At 47.2% G+C, this 18,900-nt stretch overlaps 1 protein-coding gene across 1 annotated transcript in view; it reads left to right on the top strand.

The window, feature by feature from the left end:
• The window catches only part of SLC18A2 (solute carrier family 18 (vesicular monoamine transporter), member 2), a 55,614-nt gene that overhangs the window by 4,955 nt on the left and 31,759 nt on the right, over positions 1-18,900 (top strand). The window contains exons 2-10 of the mRNA XM_012001144.1: positions 1-91; positions 2,260-2,611; positions 11,719-11,777; positions 12,356-12,439; positions 12,713-12,805; positions 13,561-13,650; positions 13,764-13,807; positions 13,881-13,941; positions 16,132-16,227. The exon at positions 1-91 is cut by the window's left edge and continues 3 nt beyond it. Of these exons, the coding sequence (XP_011856534.1) occupies positions 1-91; positions 2,260-2,611; positions 11,719-11,777; positions 12,356-12,439; positions 12,713-12,805; positions 13,561-13,650; positions 13,764-13,807; positions 13,881-13,941; positions 16,132-16,227 (970 nt within the window). The remainder of the gene's footprint in view (positions 92-2,259; positions 2,612-11,718; positions 11,778-12,355; positions 12,440-12,712; positions 12,806-13,560; positions 13,651-13,763; positions 13,808-13,880; positions 13,942-16,131; positions 16,228-18,900) is intronic.

Genomic DNA, 18,900 nt, shown 5'->3' with positions numbered 1-18,900 from the left:
TGGCTGCAGGAGAGCCGCCGCTCGCGGAAGCTCATCCTGTTCATCGTGTTCCTGGCGCTGCTGCTGGACAACATGCTGCTCACCGTCGTGGGTACGTGCGGACAGGGCACCCCTGCCCCGGCACCCTAGTCCCGGCGCCCCTTCCCCGGCACTCCGCTTACCCCAGCGCGGTCCCGGAGCTCCGCCAAGCCCCGGGAAAGTTGGAGAACTCGCTTTGCAAAAAAGACATCCCCTCTAGGCTGCCGCGCCCGGGCTAGGAGGAGCCGCTTTGGTGGCTTCGCTTTCCTGACGCTCGGGTCAAAAACTGTGACATCCGATAAGACCCAGAACTTATGTTTCCCCCTGATAATTTCCCGCATCCTCTTGCCTGCTTTCACTGCGATGAAAAAGATTTCTGTTCCAGAAGAGAAATTCCTAAAGTTCAAAATTACGTGTTAGAATAATTATTGGGCTACTCGAAAATGCAGGTTAATAATTTGGTGTAGTACCTAAAAGAGCAAATTTCGATCCCTTACTCCAAAAAAAAAGACATTCAGGTATATTGTATTAGTGAATGACATGAGATGGAAATATTTCAGGAACCATTGCAAGAGCGATTTGAACAATGTTGGTTTTATTCTTTTTCCTATAATGGAATTTTGAAAAATTAAGTAATTGAAATTCAGATCTCTTAATTAGGCCCATTAACAGAGAAGGATTTGATATGCATTTCCTTAAAAAAAAAAAATCCCAGTTTTTAATGAATGAAAAAAAATCACGACTCATTTAGACTGTAAGTGGTGGGAGCTGTTTCCTTTCTCTCCATTTGCAGATTTTCTCACAGCGGTTTTCAGAGCATCTGATAGGTTTCATCTCAAGGAGTTATGAGGGCCGTGGAGCTCATCCCTGTTCAGTGCCAAGGGTATTAGTTCTGCTTAGGCTGGAATGCTCCATTGGACACATGTGCTCACAGCTTCGATTATATGTTTCACAATTTAATTTGTATTTTTTTTTGTTGTTGCTTTTTGTTTTGTTTTTTGTTTGTTTTTTGAAACGGAGCCTCACTCTGTTGCCCAGGCTGGAGGGCAGTGGCGCAATCTTGGCTCACTGCAACCTCCACCTCCCGGGTTCAAGTGATTCTCCTGCCTTAGCGTCCGGAGTAGCTGGGTTACAGGCCTGCGCCACCAAAGCTGTCTAATTTTTGTATTTTTATTAGAGACAGGGTTTTACCATGTTGTCCAGGCTGGTCTTGAACTTCTGACCTCAGGTGATCTACTCGCCTCGACCTCCCAAAGTGCTGGGATTACAGGCGTGAGCCACCAAGCCTGGCCTGTGTCACAGTTTTGCTTTTTCCTTGTGAAAGTCTTAGGAATTCTTAAATCTTACAAGTTGTAGGAAAAATTGCAGATTCCCACTCACACAATGGAAGGATGAAGTGGGCTTGTTGCAGAATTTCCAAGTTATTACTTCCTGCAGGTTAATTTTTTTCTAAGACACATAATGAAATGTAGTTTTCTGTTTCCTTGATTCATTCATTTGAAAGTCTTTTGAGCCTCTCTTTCTTAGAAGCACCGGTTTACCCAAGGTCAGCACTGTGTTGACATCAGACCACATTTTGCTTTTCTGAAATATTCCCTGAAGGAACAATGTGGAAGAAACCCACAAACGACAGAATCTGTGGGAGCAGTCAGTTCAGCACAGCAGCTGCCTTTGAGAGGAGACAGTCTTCAGGGCCGCTGGGGGCTTGGTTCTTTCTAGTGAGCTAAGGAAAGTGAACTTGCTGCAATGTCATTGTAGACATCTGGCACAGGGCTCCTGTTTTTGGGGTAGACCTGCAACCTCTCTGGATCTCTTCTGGCATTTGACACAACCATAGTTTTGTTGTTGTTGTTGTTGTTTTGTTTGTTTGTTTGAGACAGAATCTCACTCTGTCGCCCAGGCTGGAGTGCAGTGGTGCGATCTTGGCTCACTGCAACGTCCACCTCCCAGGTTCAAGCGATCCTCCTGCCTCAGCCTCCCAAGGAGCTGGGATTACAGGCGGGTGCCACCATGCCCAGCTAATTTTTGTATTTTTAGTAGAGAGAGGGGTTCTCCATGTTGGCCAGGCTGGTCTCGATCTCCTGACCTCAGGTGATCCACCCGCCTCAGCCTCCCAAAGACCTGGAATTACAGGTGTGAGCCACTGCTCCTGGCCGATGCAACCGTAGTTTTTTGCTGACTTTTTTTCCTGGAGAGGGTTTCAGTGTGATCACCACCTTGCCATTCTGCTCTCATCCCCAGTCCCCATCATCCCAAGTTATCTGTACAGCATTAAGCATGAGAAGAATGCTACAGAAATCCAGACGGCCAGGCCAGTGCACACGGCCTCCAGCTCAGACAGCTTCCGGAGCATCTTCTCCTATTATGACAACTCGACCATGGTCACTGGGAACGCTACCAGAGACCTGCAGGAAGGGCCGCTTCATCAGACCACCACACAGCACATGGTGACCAACGCATCCACTGTCCCTTCCGACTGTCCCAGTGAAGACAAAGACCTCCTGAATGAAAACGTGCAAGTCGGTCTGTTGTTTGCCTCGAAAGCCACCGTCCAGCTCATCACCAACCCTTTCATAGGACTGCTGACCAACAGGTAGGGCAGACGACTTTAGTCAAAGAGTTTGATATTTGTATCAGTCCTAGCTTATGTCCTTCCTGGAATTCTGCCTCTTATTCATTGATGGGAGTCTGGAAAATCCATGGTGGGTGAGCTGGGGAAATCCCAGTCTCCTTCTCCTATGTCTCTGTTCCCAGGTAACCACAATTTCCTATTCTATTCTCCCTTCTGTTGCTCAACAAGTAAGAAAATATTAAAGAAGACAGAATAAAGAGAACCTCTTTTACCGAGTGGGAGGACTTTGGCCTGTCTAAATGCCAGGTTTCATAAGTGCGTTTGTCAGAATTGCCCTTGGCAGCAAGGAACTCTATAGTCGCCATGGCTGTCATCCTATTTTAGGAGCCATGTGGCCTCCTCTTGCCTTCTACCTTAGGCCATGAACTTCTTTGTAGAGAGTCAAGGTGTCTTCTTTTGGAGCTGGCATGTTAAAGGCTCTCATAGATACCAGGTAGGGAGTGTGGGAAAAGGTCGGATGGTCGGACGCACTGCTGCATAGTTTGAGCTCCAAGCTGATGCCAAGGTCACGGGCTGTGTTCTTCCCTTCTGGTGGTTACATAGCCATGTCCACGTGCATGAAAGGAAGAGAAATGAGGCTATTGTCTGGATAATCCAAGCTGCCTAAACTAGCTTCAGATGAATCAGGCTGTTCTAGATTTTTTTGAACCCACATTGTTTGGAATAACTGTTTGCTTCTCCACTGTTGGTGAAATGTTTGTTCTTCTACAGCTGAGGTGGACCAATTCTGCCTGGTCTGTGGGCGCTCAAAGCTCAGGACAAGGGCCTTGCAGCTGAGAGGAGGAGGCAGGCCCCCAAGGTGTCAGTGCAAGGAGCGGGAGCTGGTACAGTTGAGTGTTGGTGGTGGGCTGCCAAGTGCACAGTGTAGCTACCTAGGTGGAAATGATACGTGTGAGGCATACCTGTTGTTAAACGTCAGAAATGGTGGGGAGGGGCATGCCCAGAGTCCTACCTGCAGACCAGGCCCAGAAGCAGGAACAAAGACTAGACTGGAAATGGAGGAGATGGTGGCGGGGAGAGGGCAGAACTAAGGAGACAGGGGAAACCAGGGCTGGGCTAGGCTGTAAGAGGCCCCAAGTGCTGGGCTGAGAAAGGAGTGGGATTCTACGTGGGGCAGTTGGGAGCCATTACAGATACCAAAGCCAAAGAGAATGAGTGAATCAAGCACAATGTTAAGCAGGGTAAGTGGGCAGGGAGCAGGGAGGACTTCGCATTTCCTCTGCCTTTGGCATGGGGAGTGGGACGCAGGACTGGCTACATAATTTGTGGGGTTTAGTGCAAAATGAAAATGTGTGCCCCACATTCAAATATTACGAAACACTTCAAGGTGGCAACAGAGCGTTAAAGCGACCAAGCTCTGAGAGCAGATCCCTGTGCGACTCTAGGGTGAGGGGCACTGAGAGCTGAGGAAGCCTCGGGTGGTGGCTGGGGCTCAGGGAGGGGACGGCAGATCTGGCCTTCCACCAGCACAAGTTGCCCTTGGACACATGGAGCTTGAGTCAGACAGGAGCACTTTCTCAACATCTGCAGTTTGATTTTCTGGAACGAAGGGTGCCATTGAATTGATTTCAACAATCTCAAGCCACGTCCAGCCCTCCAGTCTGTGCAGAGCAATATTCTAAGGTTGCTACATAAAATATGCTAAGCAAATTAACCCAGTGAAGGGCTGACTGCAAGCCCATTAAGAAGGTGACATTCAGTGGCTCCTCTGTTCTCAGGAGAAAAACCAAACAGACCTCAGTAGTTGCAGGATTGTTTTCTTTCCTTTTTTCAAGACTAAGAACGCTTCTTAAAATGCATCTGGTATAATTACAGAAAATAGCTCAGGGTTTTGTATTCTGAGAAAGCAAACAGCTCAAATACTGTATGTGAAAATTGAGGACATTATCGTAATAATGCCTTGCCAATCACTTGAGTGGAACGTCGCTAGCTGTAGAGTGTAATACTTAGAAATTCGGCTGAAATGATGTGAGTACTCCAATCTTCCAAACGCAAATGGCAAATGAAAAGCTTTTTTAAAAATCCCATTCTTATTTTTAATGCATTGCTTAAAATGTCATGCATTAAAAATGCATGGGGAAGAAGCTTGTCTAAAACCAGTGAGCCCTTTCCCCTGTTAAATACTCCAAAGGCTTTGAGGCTGTAGCCACACCAGGCTCATGTTCGGGACTTCAAAAACATTGTCTTCCATTTTGTGACTTGTGAAATTTAGTCTATTCTCATGGTGAGTAATCCACTTTGAAAGTTATCTGGAGCAAAATTGTAATCCTCAACTGTTTTGCCCAGCTACCCAGCAAATTTGAAAATGATTTTCTAGTACTGCCTGGTAATATGGAAGGGCAATTCTTTTTTTCTTTTCTTTTGAGATAGAGTCTTGCTCTGTCACCAGGCTGGAGTGCAGTGGTGTGATCTTGGCTCACTGCCACCTCCTGGGTTCAAGCAATTCACATGTCTCAGCCTCTTGAGTAGCTGGGATTACAGGCGTGCACCACCATGCCTGGCTATTTTTTGTATTTTTTGGTAGAGATGAGGTTTCACCATGTTGGTCAGGCTGGTGTCGAACTCCTGACCGCAGGTGATCTGCCCACCTTGGCCTCCCAAAGTGCTGGGATTACAGACATGAGCCACTGTGCCCAGCGAGCAAACACATTTTCATATTGTGATCCTGATTTGTGATTTGTCTCATAATTTCCAAGCCCGATAGCTATGAATTTGGGGACTGGGCAGCTCTTCTGGACACTCCAAGATTCTACTTCCCACCACAGTTCAGATGGAAGCAGAGAAGGGACAAATGCATTCCATTTGCCTTTAATAGTCTCCAAGGAATTAACCTGTGAGCCATTGCAAACAGTCTTTTGGTGTAAACTGTGCCAATCACATCCTCCATGAGCAAGATGTATGACTCAAGTCTTCAGTGTTGTAAACAAATGTGTTTAAAAGCTTTTTAAAATTGGTTAATATGTTTCTGATTAAAGAGTAGTTTAAAATATGGAGCATCAGCGCTTGCAGAGACTTTTCCCGAAAGCTTTTGGGCCAGTCCTAGCATTTTATAGGCAAAGGAGTTTGCAGTTGAGGAGGAGAAAGCATTTACCACGACAGTGGCGGGACTGCAGCCACATGTCGTGACTGTCCGGTTTCAAGCTTTGTTCTTCCCCACTTCCTGTTCTTCCCACCTGCTTACAATTATACAGCTTGTACTTTTAGCTACTAGAAATAAAGAATGCAGCTCAAAATCCGTCTTTCTTGCACTGACTTGGGCTCTTCCTGGTTGTACCAGGCAGAACTGCTGAAGACCCAGTGAGTTGCTGATTGCTATTTTTAATCAATGAGCAGAGAGTTTAGAAAAGATCAGCCTGATTCCTGTGGACATGGACCCTCCCTGGTCCCGGAAATTTTCAGTCTTTTTCCAGTCCCTGGTGTGAACTGGTCCAGCCTCGTGCATCCCTAAAGATGTGTGGGAAAGCTGCCTGTAGCCAGGCTGGGCAGAGCTATTCTTTTCCAAAGCTGCTTGTTTCAGAAGTGGGACCCACTCTGAATCGAGACGTTCTACAGCGCACCACACCATACTTGGACTCCCCTATTCACAGTCATGATGGTGCCATGTGAGTGGCTTTTGTGGGTAGGAGACACAAAAGGTAGGCTGCCTGTCTGTTTATTTATTTATTTATTGAGACAGACTCTCGCTCTGTTGCCCAGGCTGGAGTGCAGTGGGGCTATCTCGGCTCACTGCAACCTCTGCCTCCCAGGTTCAAGCAATTCTCCTGCTTCAGCCTCCCGAGTAGCTGAGACTACAGGTGCATGCCACCACGCCTGGCTAATTTTTTTTGTATTTTAGTATAGAGATGGGGTTTCACCATTTGGCCAGGCTTGTCTCGAACTCCTGACCTCAAGTGATCCTCCCGCCTCAGCCTCCCAAAGTGCTGAGATTACAGGCGTCAGCCACCACGCCTGGCCACATCTGTTGTTTTTAAATATTTGATAAGTTCTCACACCAAACCTTGAAAATACAGAGTAACAATTTTTGGGTTCATTTAGCTGCTAATAGGATGCACATTCTTCCTGTTTCATTTGTTATTCAGATACTATATTTCTACTGAAAATATATGACCAGATAGGTGGCAAAAAACCTTTGAGATGGGTGTGTGTAGTGATCACCTGGCCAATAGCACACTTTCCAACAAAGCCTGAGGATGCTGGGTTGACCTGATTTCCATGTTGGAGCCTCTTGCCTCTCATTTTATAATTCTGGCTGAACTATTCATTTCATGAGTGCAGTTGTGTGCAGGTGGTAGCAGAAATTATACTAGTGATGCTTGGTCATCATTTGGTCTAAGAAACAAATTTTAGATATATATGTACATAAGAGGAATGTTCCAGGCAAATGAACAATGGAACAACATGTTTACATTTCTTTCTTCCCTCAGTCAGGTAATGAAGTGACGTTGTGGTCTTGCTTAGCATAAGGTTTAAATAAGAGTTGCATCTTCACAACCGAAAGATATTCCACACCAAACGACTGGCTTGGGAAAGAGTTAACTTCATTGCTGGGGACCGTTTCCCTTGGCTTCCTCCTTAGCTTGTCATTGTCTCGGTGGTCTGCTTTTTATCAAGCCAGCGTCAGTGGCTTAATTTATTTCCATAGTTACTTAGTATATTTGAAAGCAGTTCTTTTTCCTTGCAAATCTTAGCTAACATCTGAACGACAAGGAGGAAGCCACAGGGCATGAAATCTCTACGAAATCTATGGTTTTATTTTATTTTTTTTTGCTAGCTTCAGCCAGTGGGTCTGAAGTGGGCTTTGTAGGAATAAGCAGTGACCTTTTCAGCTTCTCTATGGATAGGGAAACCAGCTGTTCCGAGAAGGGATCTCCCATCCTGGATGTGGTTAGGATGGTAGGCAGGGTTTGATGAGTCTTTGCTTCTGAAATCAGAGGAAACTGGCTGTGGAATTAGAACATTCCTAGGAGAAGCAAAACCTCTGTTAAGCTGTGTGTCAGAGAACAGGGCTCACGCCCAGGAAAGAGAGAAGTACGTGCCCCCTGGAACTCTCTGGTAGCTGAAAAAGACAAGCAGGACCTAAGAATTTTGACAAGCGAAACCGAAGAATTTTGTTTTATCTACTAAATGATTGACATACCTCCTACTATATCCAGGCAAATTGAAAATATCAGTCCATTTACTGACATTCATTTACTGCACACCTTTTAGGAGTGTGTAGGGATCACCGGAAGGGAGCTGTTGTCTCTCGTTGCATCTGGTGATAGTTTGCACCCTTCGGGGCTCTGTAGTCTGTATCCTTTTTGTAATTTACCATGGTAGAGGAAACTATGGTTTTAACAATCGTGAGAAGAGAGCTTGCATTGGTCTCCATGGCAAGGATAAGCTAATTATTAACACTAGAGAAGTATTGTCCTCACTGACCATTTCTGGACAGATGGGGTTCCTGCACTGACTAAGTATATATAATTAACATAACTTTTATTGTTTTACATGTTGTTCTAGGGATTCAATATATGATTTTTAGTCTTACTCAAATTGGATTAACTGCTTCGTGATTCTCTGTAGAGGATGACCGTGGGCCAGGATGACATTTGGCTAAAGGTTTGCCGAATCAGATCTAGCTCTGCTTAGCAATACTTTAATTGAGATGGCCCTGAATTGAGACAAGGGGGGCAACTCAGACACAGATTGTGACTATTGTCAGTTGAGTTTCTGTCTGTTTAGGAGATACTGTGGGGAAGCAGAAAGGGTTTGGTCCTTCTGCCCACCACTCAATGACTAGGGGCACTGGACGACCCTCCTTCTATGGTGGCTGCTCGAGGGGCCAGAAGAGTTTGAGGGCGGAGACCCAGGAGCTTCCCAGGGTGTCTTCTTTGCCTTGAAGCTGAGCTCTGGGGAAACATGATGCCCAGCGCTTACCACTGAGCAGCCCCTGCAGTGGCTTGGCCTGTGTTGAAAGTGCAGGCACAGGTGTGTCCGGTACCGAGAAGGCGGCAACATGAGCCTGGTTGTATCTGAAGCCATCGGCTTGCTCTGCAGCCAAGGGCGAGCCACTCTGTCTCTGAACCTCAGCTTTCTCATCTAAGGTGAGGGTTTGGACTGGCTAGCCCCTGAGTTTCCTTCTAGCTTTGATGTTCGTTTATTCCATACATGCATTGTTAAAATCCCAAAGAAAATTAGAAAGAAAAACAGTAACTGCAGTGTTTCTAAGACAAACACAGCACCTCAGATGGTAAAAAAGAACCCTCTGTGGGCACAAACCCTGTGGTTTTCAGTGAAACTGTGCACCCTCCATCCCACGTGCTCTGGTGTCCCCACCCAGGTGCACATCAGCAGGGCCCAGCACATGTTACCACACTCAAGGTATGCCTGTAGCCTTGGATTTGGGGTAAGTAATTCACCTCCCCGAGCCTCAGTGTTGATCATCTGAAAAATGGATAAAACCAGCTACCCTCCCTTGGAATCTCAGGCCACCCAGCATGTTGGTTGGTTCCCTGCTTACAGTCGTGGGAACGTCTGAGTCTTCAGGTAGGGAGGGACCTCAGTAGCTTCCAGCCCACCCCAGCTCTGCCCTGATGGGTTACCTGGCTGGATTGAACAGTGGGCACAGTATGGCTGGTGGTTTGGGGGTCACAGACAGGGGCTGTCACATTTTATTGAGTTTTGTCCTGAAACCACCCATTGCTTCTGCCTACAGTCTGGGAAAGGGCCACAGATGCCTTATTTGGCTTCAGGGATGTCCCTACAGTCTGAAAGATTCCATATTAGAGCCTTAAAAATAGCCAAAATGAAGAACTGGTGAAAGAAGAGTGAGGCCCCTAATTCCAACAACTTTGACACGTATTGGTACTTCAATGACTAGATTTTCCAAATGTATGTTGAACGGTGGGAGAAGCCTGTGTTTATTCCAGGACAGTCAAGAAGATGGTCATGTGCCTGTTCTTTCGTGGGACAAACTGCAGTTGCTGAAAATAAACTGCCTGTGAGTTCTCCTCTCTGCGCCTCCTGGACATTTCCTGATTCAGTATCCCACAGTGCCGCGTGAACCCCCGGCGCTGGGTTTCTTTTGTCCACATAAATAAGGGGCACAGAGAATCAGCTCTGGGTGGGCTGAGACAGGAGAAGCTGCCACCCAATGGCCATCTGAACTGCAGGTCAGAATCCTGGCATCTTCTCTGGTTTACCCAATTTGCTTGGAGCCCCACTTTGTGAATTACAAGCTCACCTCTGTTCACAGCAGGGGAATCTTTGCATGGTTTGTGGGAGGGGCCTGACTCTCTGGGAATCTGTCATGCTTGTGAGTTACTCTCTGTATTTTTGGTATTTGGTTTCTGGATACAGGTGAAGCAGTTAAAAAATATTTCAGTATGGTCAAGAAAAGTTTTGGAAAGATTCTATTTAATACCGTTTGGGTACCAGAGGAAGTGGTAAAGTTTACAAGGAAAAGCCATGTGGGAATGGCCCAAGTGAAATTAGTCTGATGACATCTGATAAGTAATGACAGATGTCATGATGTCATGCCTCAGTTTCCTCATCTGCAACATAGGGAGGTGAAATAGGGCCCTTATTAAATCATGACTAAATCTGGCGGGTGTAAGTGCTGGGATAACTGAGTTTAAACTTTAAATGAAGGCGATATGATTATGATTTTTTTTTTTTTTTTCGAGACAGAATCTCACTCTGTCACCCAGGCTGGAATGCAGTGGTGCGATCTCAGCTCACTATGACCTCTCCTTCCTAGGTTCAAGCAATTTTCATGCCTTAGCCTCCCAAGTAGTTGGGATTGCAGGTGTGCACCACCATGTCTACTCATTTTTTTTGTATTATTAGTTTTTTAGTAGAGACAGGGTTTTGCCATGTTGCCCAGGCTGGTCTGGAACTCCTGAGCTCAGGTGATCCACCCACCTTGGCCTCCCAAAGTGCTAGGATTACAGGCATGAGCCATCATGCTCAGCCAATTACAATTTTTTTTTGTTAAAGCCTAGAATGGAAGAACCCTTCCAGGCTGTGCCCGGAGCTCAGGATGCTTGGTTCTTCTGCCTTCCTGGATTCATTTGATTCCTCTCCAGGTTCCTGAGGGTCCAGAGCTAGAGACAGAAGAGACTTAGAGATGTCAGGCTCTTCTGGGTTGGAGCAAACCTGCAATTGGACAAGAGCTCAGCCACCGTTGGCTTCCTCTCAAGGCAGAGGGGCTGGGAAGCTGCCGGTACCCTCATGCCCCACCCACAGAGCAGCGACCCAGCTGTCTGCTTGATTCAGCAGAAACAGAGGACAAAGAAGGAAGAGAATGAGGGAGGAGATGACATTTCTTAGGCACCTTCTATGCTGTAGGCACTGGTGTTAACAGTTTAACATCCATATCTCTTTCCGTACTCTAGTCCTGGGAGGTGGGCGGTGGTCTCTCCGAGGGGCTGAGAGGAGACCTCCCTAGATTAAGTGGCGGGGTCACGTGTCCAGCCAGACATGGCATAGGGAAATGCCAGGGTCTTTCCACCGGCCCTGTTGAGCTGGCGCCAGAGCCCTAGGTGAGCAGTGGTCTTGCGGAGCAATTTGGAGTTTGAAATTTTGCACAGAAAATGAGACTTTGTCTTTGTAGGTTGGCCTCATGGGGTCAACAGGAAGGAAGATCTTAACATCTTGCTTCCTAATGCCTCTTAGACATACTGCAGTCTGCCAGTTGAATCACTTGATGGCCTTTTACCCGAATCATTTGATTGCAGTGGCTCCTTTGGGAGAGCTCTAGCAAAGACTATAATTAAAGGAATCATTTTTTAAAAATGACAGAAATAGGGGCCGTGTATTTTGGATGTGTTCTGGGTTACTTGCCAATATTGTGTTAACATTTATTCCGGAGAAATTTCTGTTCACAGTGGCAGTCCATAAATGTATTCACGTTCTAAGACAAATACAAAAAGGTCACATAGGAAGCACCGAGTATATGAATTTTCAGAACAGTCCACCAAACACTTATCTGTCTAATCCCAAAGGGTAGCCAGGAGAAAATCAATATAAAGCCTTAAAAAAATAGCCTGCAGTCACCAGATTTGTGTGATGTTTGTGTTTTGCAGAATTGGCTATCCAATTCCCATATTTGCGGGATTCTGCATTATGTTTGTCTCAACAATTAGTAAGTGTCTGGTGTTTTCCTTCTGAGTGTGGGTCTCATCAGGGTGGGCATGGATGCCCATGAGCCGGGAATTAAGAATACAACCTGGGGACGGGGTGCGATTGGCTCATGCCTGTAATCCCAGCACTTTGGGAGGCAGAGGCGGGCGGATCACCTGAGGTCAGGACTTAGAGACAAGCCTGGCCAACATGGCAAAACCCCGTCTGTACTAAAAATACAAAAAGTAGCTGGGTGGGGTGGCTTGCACCTATAGTCCCAGCTACTGGGGAGGCTGAGGCAGGAGAATCACTTGAACCCAGAAGACGGAGGTTGTAGTGAGCCGAGATTGCACCACTGCACTGCAGCCTGGGCGACAGAGCAAGACTCCGTCTCAAAAAAAAGAATATGGCCTGGGAGGTTTGTGTACTGGCAACAATTGCAGAAAGAAATTGATAGAGAGCTTTTTATGGAACAAAAGCACAAGGTGGCTAACATGCAAATGCTCCACCGGGTTAAGGGGGGCTCCTGAAATGTCCCTGTTTGGGACGGTTGCGTCCTAGTAGCACTGATGTGCGGTCTTGGACCCCTTCTCTCGGCAGTGTTTGCCTTCTCCAGCAGCTATGCCTTCCTGCTGATCGCCAGGTCGCTGCAGGGCATCGGCTCGTCCTGCTCCTCTGTGGCTGGTAGGTGTGGAACGCCTGAGTGAGTTCGTGAGGGGCCCCTTGCAGAGTGAGCTGGACTCATTCAGGGAATTCAGGTATTGGTGGTGGTTGGAGTGCTGGGGATTCTTGGAGAAGGTACCCACTTTCCTCTTGGGTTTTGCTTGGTCTTACATTTTAGTGAATCTGACAGGTTTGGAAAGATCACAAGGCTGGCTGGAGAGGGAAGGCAAGTCACGCATTATTCTTTTGCTGTTCCCCGGAGCTGGCCTGTTGACCATTTCTTTCCATGTGTAGGGATGGGCATGCTTGCCAGCGTCTACACAGATGATGAAGAGAGAGGCAACGTCATGGGAATCGCCTTGGGAGGCCTGGCCATGGGGGTCTTAGGTGGGTAAGGCCCCTGTGTAGGCGAACTGGCAAGAGGGGCCTGCCTGGTGCTGGACAGCGGCAGTCCTCATTCCATGACCCTGTTGAAATTTGCGCTGACACAGAAATTCCCTTTTTATTTCTTCCTTTCCTGCTTTCATGAAGACTTTGAAAAATGGTAGGAAGAGCCCTGAGCTGGGGGTGGAGGGGATCAGGATTACCGCTACCTCTGCCCCAAACCTCCCTGGGCGCAGATGGAAAACCAAAGGTTGAACAGGATGGTCTGCCAGACCCTTTCCTCGGGAACGTTCAGTGAGTTGTAATCAGGGAGAACTTGCCTTCTGGGTCTGCCTCCCCCACCTGCCCTGGCTGACTTCCCAGACCAGGGGGCAAACATCTTCCCTGAGAGGGATTCAGAGCCTTTCCCTTCCTCTCCCGATTGCCTGCGCTGTATGAGGAGTGAAGTCCCTGTTTACACATTTTCTTGTGCAGAAAGAGTGCAGTGGAAGCCTCCCAGCCCTGGGCCTGGATCTTGTTTCTCTCGGGCCTTTGCTTTCAGGGTGACCTTTATAGACTCTTGCCCATTTCTTAGGAAAAGTCACTTGGAGGAAGTTACCAAGACAACTGAACTCTAACTGAACAGAACAATAGGGCAGACACCCCCAAACCTTATTGGAACAAAGTAGAGAGAGAAACACAAGAGTCAAATAGATGGTTCTAGTACGGGCAGAGGGTGTGTGTCCCAGGGGCGGTGTCCCCACTTTCTCTCCCTGCAGTGGGCCCCCCCTTCGGGAGTGTGCTGTATGAGTTTGTGGGGAAGACGGCTCCGTTCCTGGTGCTGGCTGCCTTGGTGCTCTTGGATGGAGGTGAGTGAGTCCATGTGGGCACCTTGCCATGACCTTGGCATCCGTGCCGGCACGCGCTTGGGCCACACCTGCTTTCTGAAGAGGGGCTTGTCTTTTTTATTTTTATTTTTTAGCTATTCAGCTCTTTGTGCTCCAGCCGTCCCGGGTGCAGCCAGAGGTGAGCGGCCGGGAATGAGGGCCTGGGGGAGGAGGCATGGTGATGCTTCTGACGTGTGTTTTTTTCTTGACAGAGTCAGAAGGGGACACCCCTAACCACGCTGCTGAAGGACCCGTACATCCTCATTGCTGCAGGTGGGGCTCTGTGGGTTTTCTCCGTCAGGGCAATGCGAGGTGATGGCTGCATGCTGGAGGCAGGGGTGGATGGCCGGGGCTGATTTTCGTTTTGCTGCTAGAAATGTTGGGCCATAGAAAAACAGAAAAGGCAAAGAGGCTACAAGTCAAAGGAAATGGTTTTCTTCCACCATTGCTTTCTGACACTCAGCCAAGGCCCTTTTTGTCTTATTTGGGGAAAATCGAAATGGTGTATGCTGGGCTCTGCAGAGCTGCCTGGGTCCCCGGCGATGCCTGGCTGGGTTTGTTTGGAGCTAAGCTTGCCTACTGTGTTTGCATGGAAGGCCATCATTGTTTGACCTTGAACTTTCTGGAAGGAGTCCTTGGCCTCATGGCAAGGGTCCCAGGTGGGCAGTCTGACTCACCTTGGTGTGTATGAATAGAAACTGACAGCAGAGCCCCTCAGGGACCAGAGGGACTCCCTTCTTGCAGAGAGCATCCCTGCCGAGCAAGCAGGGAGGCCGCTCAAACACCCTTTGGCTAAAGGACATGCTTCAGCCTAGAGGGGCTAAAAGAAAGCACTGGGGTTTTGTGACTCTTGGGAAGGATAATGGTCTGCATCTATCCAAGGGACTGTTCGCCAAGACTGTCCCAGTGGCAGGAGGCTGCCTGCTTTGGCAGGCCCTGGGCTGCCTAACCAGGGACTAGCCTTGTGAAGGTGCTGCTGGGCCTGAGTACTGAGGTAAGCAGACCCTTGGGGTCAGGCCAGGAGAAGGTCTGGCCGCATGCTGACGTGTTGGTTTCCGGGGCAGCCTGCACTATAGCACTGGACCCAGTTAGGGTTAGATGTGTCTAAGCAGGGCTCCCTAACACAGGTAGGCTGGATGGTGCCTGGGAGAACTGGGCACCAGTAGTTAAGTTCAGCCTTTGTCAACCCTCAGGCTGGTTGTGTTTAACCCTTCTGCTGCTGGATTTGATTAGGGCAGCAGGTATGTAACCCTGGCCAAGACTATCAAGCTTGTTGGCCAAAGGGATATGGAGCTGGCATGGTGACTTCTTCATGCAGTGAAGTCTGCAAGATGCAGGGGCATCCCAGAGCTCAGATGCTTCTGGAACCCTGGCATCCAAGGTAGGGACGAGGAGGTATGGTAAGGGATGGGGGCTCCAGAAATGTGACTCCCTGAACCTTGGGCACATCTGGGCAGGGCTTTGCAGCCTGGGCCTGTCCTGTCTTGGGCTTTGCTGGAACCTCACTGTCTAGTCCTTGCTCACAGGAGACACGAAGATGCTACGCAGCACTCCTGGACTGTCATCGACACTTCCAGGCAGCCTCGACTGGGGGAGGGAGTTGAGAGCCAAACTCCCTCCCTCAGTGTGTGGGAGGGGAGTCCTGCCATCGATACGCTCTGCCTTTAAATGTCACATCGAATGAACAGATCTTTCTTCATTATATGTGCACCTTCATCATGATTGCACAATATTCTTTGAATTTGTTGTAGCAAATTAGAGGTTCCAAGAGGCACAACACAGAGTGTTCCCAGAACGATGGAGAACAGTTCTGTGGGTCTTTTTCCAGATAGTTCTGTATTTACAAAGGGTTCTGGTTAACAGAGTGATCACGAATATTTGCATAGATACTGTTATATACAGCTGACTTTTGAAAAATCCCCCGATGGCATGCCTATACTGAATGCACCTGATCCTGCTTCGAAAAATCCCCCGACAGCATGCCTGGACTGAATCCACCTGATCTTGCTTGGATTTTCTGGTGTTTCAGGGTATCATTAGAAATGCCCATGTTTATTGCGCAGTAAAACACAGATGTGAGAGCCTCAGGTTGCCCCTAGACTGTGTGTGGTCTGGAAGTGGCCTGGCTGCTGGGTGGCCCCAAGCAAGTTACTTCATTAATAAACTGTGCTCCCTTTCTTCATTGATAAAACCATAATTGGGTAGGTTAAACCAAAGGATCTCTAGGGCTGCCTCCAGTCCAAACTTTGTCTCTGGGATTCTAGCTGTTTTAAATAAGGATGACGACGATGATGATGATAATTATGATTAACAGCCTTTGCTGTCCTCTTGATATGCGATTTATCCTTTACTTAATGGAAGTAGGAGTTGCGGTTATCTGAGCTGTAGGTGCATGGAGTCTAACTGTGTCTGGAAATGAGAGAGGAGGCAGAAGCCACTAGAAAGCCCTTCCCTCCCTTACAGGCTCCATCTGCTTTGCAAATATGGGCATCGCCATGCTGGAGCCAGCCCTGCCCATCTGGATGATGGAGACCATGTGTTCCCGAAAGTGGCAGCTGGGTAAGGACTGGGGTGGGCTCTTCTGATTCAAAAGTGTTTGTCCCCAGGGCATCCCTGCTGAGTTGCCCTTATGGGGATGATAAAGTGATTGCTTCTGTTTGACTCTTAATGGGGTCATTGCTTAGGGCAGCCTTGGGGTCTGTTTGTTCTCTGGTTTATCCATCATCCCTGAGGGGTGCAAAACTCACACAGACACATCAGATCTGGGCAGAAATGAGAGGAAAAGTACAGTTGGCATCTTCCTCTGTTTTGGAACTGGACTAACTGTACAGCCATAAAATTTATGTGAAAAGACTAACAGCAAACCAATTGTTAAAAGGATTAATTCCTAAAAAGTGTTTTTAATTTCGAAAGTAATACATGCTTATTATAACAAAATCAAAGTATGCTGATTGAGGAAGTAAAACATTTTTAAATTTCATACTCATCTTTCCCCCTCCCCCAACCCATCCCCCGTGATATTCATTGTTAACAGTTCTATGTCTTTTTCTAGATGGTTCTGTGTTTACCACCCTATTGCATGAAATGCCTAAAAATCCAACCAAGTGAATTTTGCCATTTACATCACTGTGTGACCTCTTGTTTTTCCTTCATGCAATTTTGTGGCTGTGTTTCCATGTCAGAACACGTAGATTTGCTTTTTAAAATTAGTTAAATTTTATTTTTTTATCAAAGTTACACATGTACATAATTGTAAGTCAAAGATAAAAGAATTATAAGGAAAAACAGCTGTCTTTTTCCCACGCTTCTTGATCCCCAAAGCCCTTCAGATTCCATCACCTTCAACTCTTTTAGATCTTTCTTCTGCTGATGCCATTATGTCTCTTAATAATATGTGTACACCCCTGACTTTTTTTTTTTTTTTTTGAGACAGAGTCTCACTCTGTCGCCCAGGCTGGAGTGCAGTGGCACAATCTCCACTCACTGCAACCTCCGTCTCCCGGGTTCAAGTGATTCTCCTGCCTCAGCCTCCCGAGTAGCTGGGATTACAGGCACCCGCCACCACACCTGGCTAATTACACCCCCTTTTAAAAATTTTTCCAATTTCTGACATTGTCCACCAGCTTCCTAATACAGTAGATGGGGATTATTTAATGCCGTTGCAGCGCCATATGAAAATATCAAACAACCAGCTCACACATTTTCCCACCTTCTGTCCTCCCCGAATAATTCGAATAATTGCATTACAGCTTCTTGTTAGACTGGCATTCAGCATTGACATTAGTGTGACTGGGTAATTATTGTTCACAGCTGACTGAGCTATTTAGGGGACTGTGATTAATTTCCTTTCTTTTTGCAAATTTAATTTTCCTGGAGTTAGTTGTTGCCTTGTCCTTTCATTTTCTTAATGTTTTATGTAGTGTTTATGAATATATCCACCAAAGTTTCTGGCAAAGATGAAAAGTTCTCCAAATGCAGTCAAGTGTTGGCAAACCTGACCTTTCTGTGTATTGGCTCGTTTGTAGATGTCTGTCCTAGGTCTTCGGTCTAGACTTTCCTTTCCCATCACCCCAGCATCTTCTGTGCCTCTCTTCTGTTTCCCGTATTCCTTGCCCTTGACTGACTTCCTCATTATTGTAGAGCACAGCCTCCCACAGCTTCCTGAGAGAGTGTGCGTGGCAGGTGAAGGTCTCTGAGACCCTGCATAGTTGCAGATATTTTACCCTCATCCTACACTTGGTTGACTTTGTCTGCATGTATAATTCTTAGTTGGAAATCATTTTCCTTGGGAGTTTTCAGGCCACTGTTCTGTTGTCTTCTAGCATCCAGGGTTGCTGTGGGGGAGGCCAGTGTTGCCCTCATTCCTGAGCCTCTGTAGGATCCAGAGGGACCTTTACTTCTCTAGGTTATAAAAGTCCACGTTGATGATTCGCAGTGGGGTCTGTTTTCCTCCTCTGGGCTGAATACTTGTTTAATCAGCCCTTTCACTTGGGGAACCCCATGTTACAATGCCAGGGAGACTCTTTGTATTATTACTTTCATGAATCCCCCTATTTTCTCTCCTCTTTTACTCCAGTTGGCTGAATGTTAGACTCCCTACTTTTATTCTTGTAATTTCTTGTCTTTCCCCCTTTCCATTGAGTTATTCCTCTTCATCTTTTAAACTGCCTATTGAGGTTTTAAAATTGGTGCTATCATATCTTAAATTTAAAGAGCCGTTTGTGTATACCCTGAGTGTTTGGGGGTTTTTTGGTGAGGATGTTGTTATTGCAATAACACCCTCACACCACTTTCCTGTTTCAGCCTCTTTTGTTGCCCCTGGTTGCTGCCTGGGGTCCCTGAACCATTCTGGTTAATTTCTCTAGAGAAACTGTCTCCTGCCAGGGTGAAGGCTGGAGTGCTGGGGGTCCCACTGCTCTTAACACAACCTCTCCTCCTGCTTTTGTGTTGACAGCCCCTTCTCTCAGCCCCACCTTCACAGTACCTGAAGCTTCAGTTCCTTTCTGGCTGTGAGGCACAAAGGCTCTTGCCTTTTTCTGGCCTCACCATGTGCAGATGGAAGATTCCAGCATTCTCTGTGGTGGTCTCTGCTCGCTTCTTCCTCGTACTGTCCCTTCTCCTCTCTCACACTGTTTGTCCTCAGGAAGGTTTGTCCGCGGGAGGAGGGTGGGCTGTGTGTCTAGAATTTTCTTCTATTTCTTTGCTAGCATTTAAATGGACTTTGGGGTGAGA

This window comes from Mandrillus leucophaeus, unplaced genomic scaffold (genome assembly GCF_000951045.1).
Source record: "Mandrillus leucophaeus isolate KB7577 unplaced genomic scaffold, Mleu.le_1.0 Scaffold65, whole genome shotgun sequence".
NCBI lineage: Eukaryota > Metazoa > Chordata > Mammalia > Primates > Cercopithecidae > Mandrillus > Mandrillus leucophaeus.
Note: the sequence above shows the minus strand (reverse complement) of the source record. Positions and strands in the feature narration are given on the sequence as shown.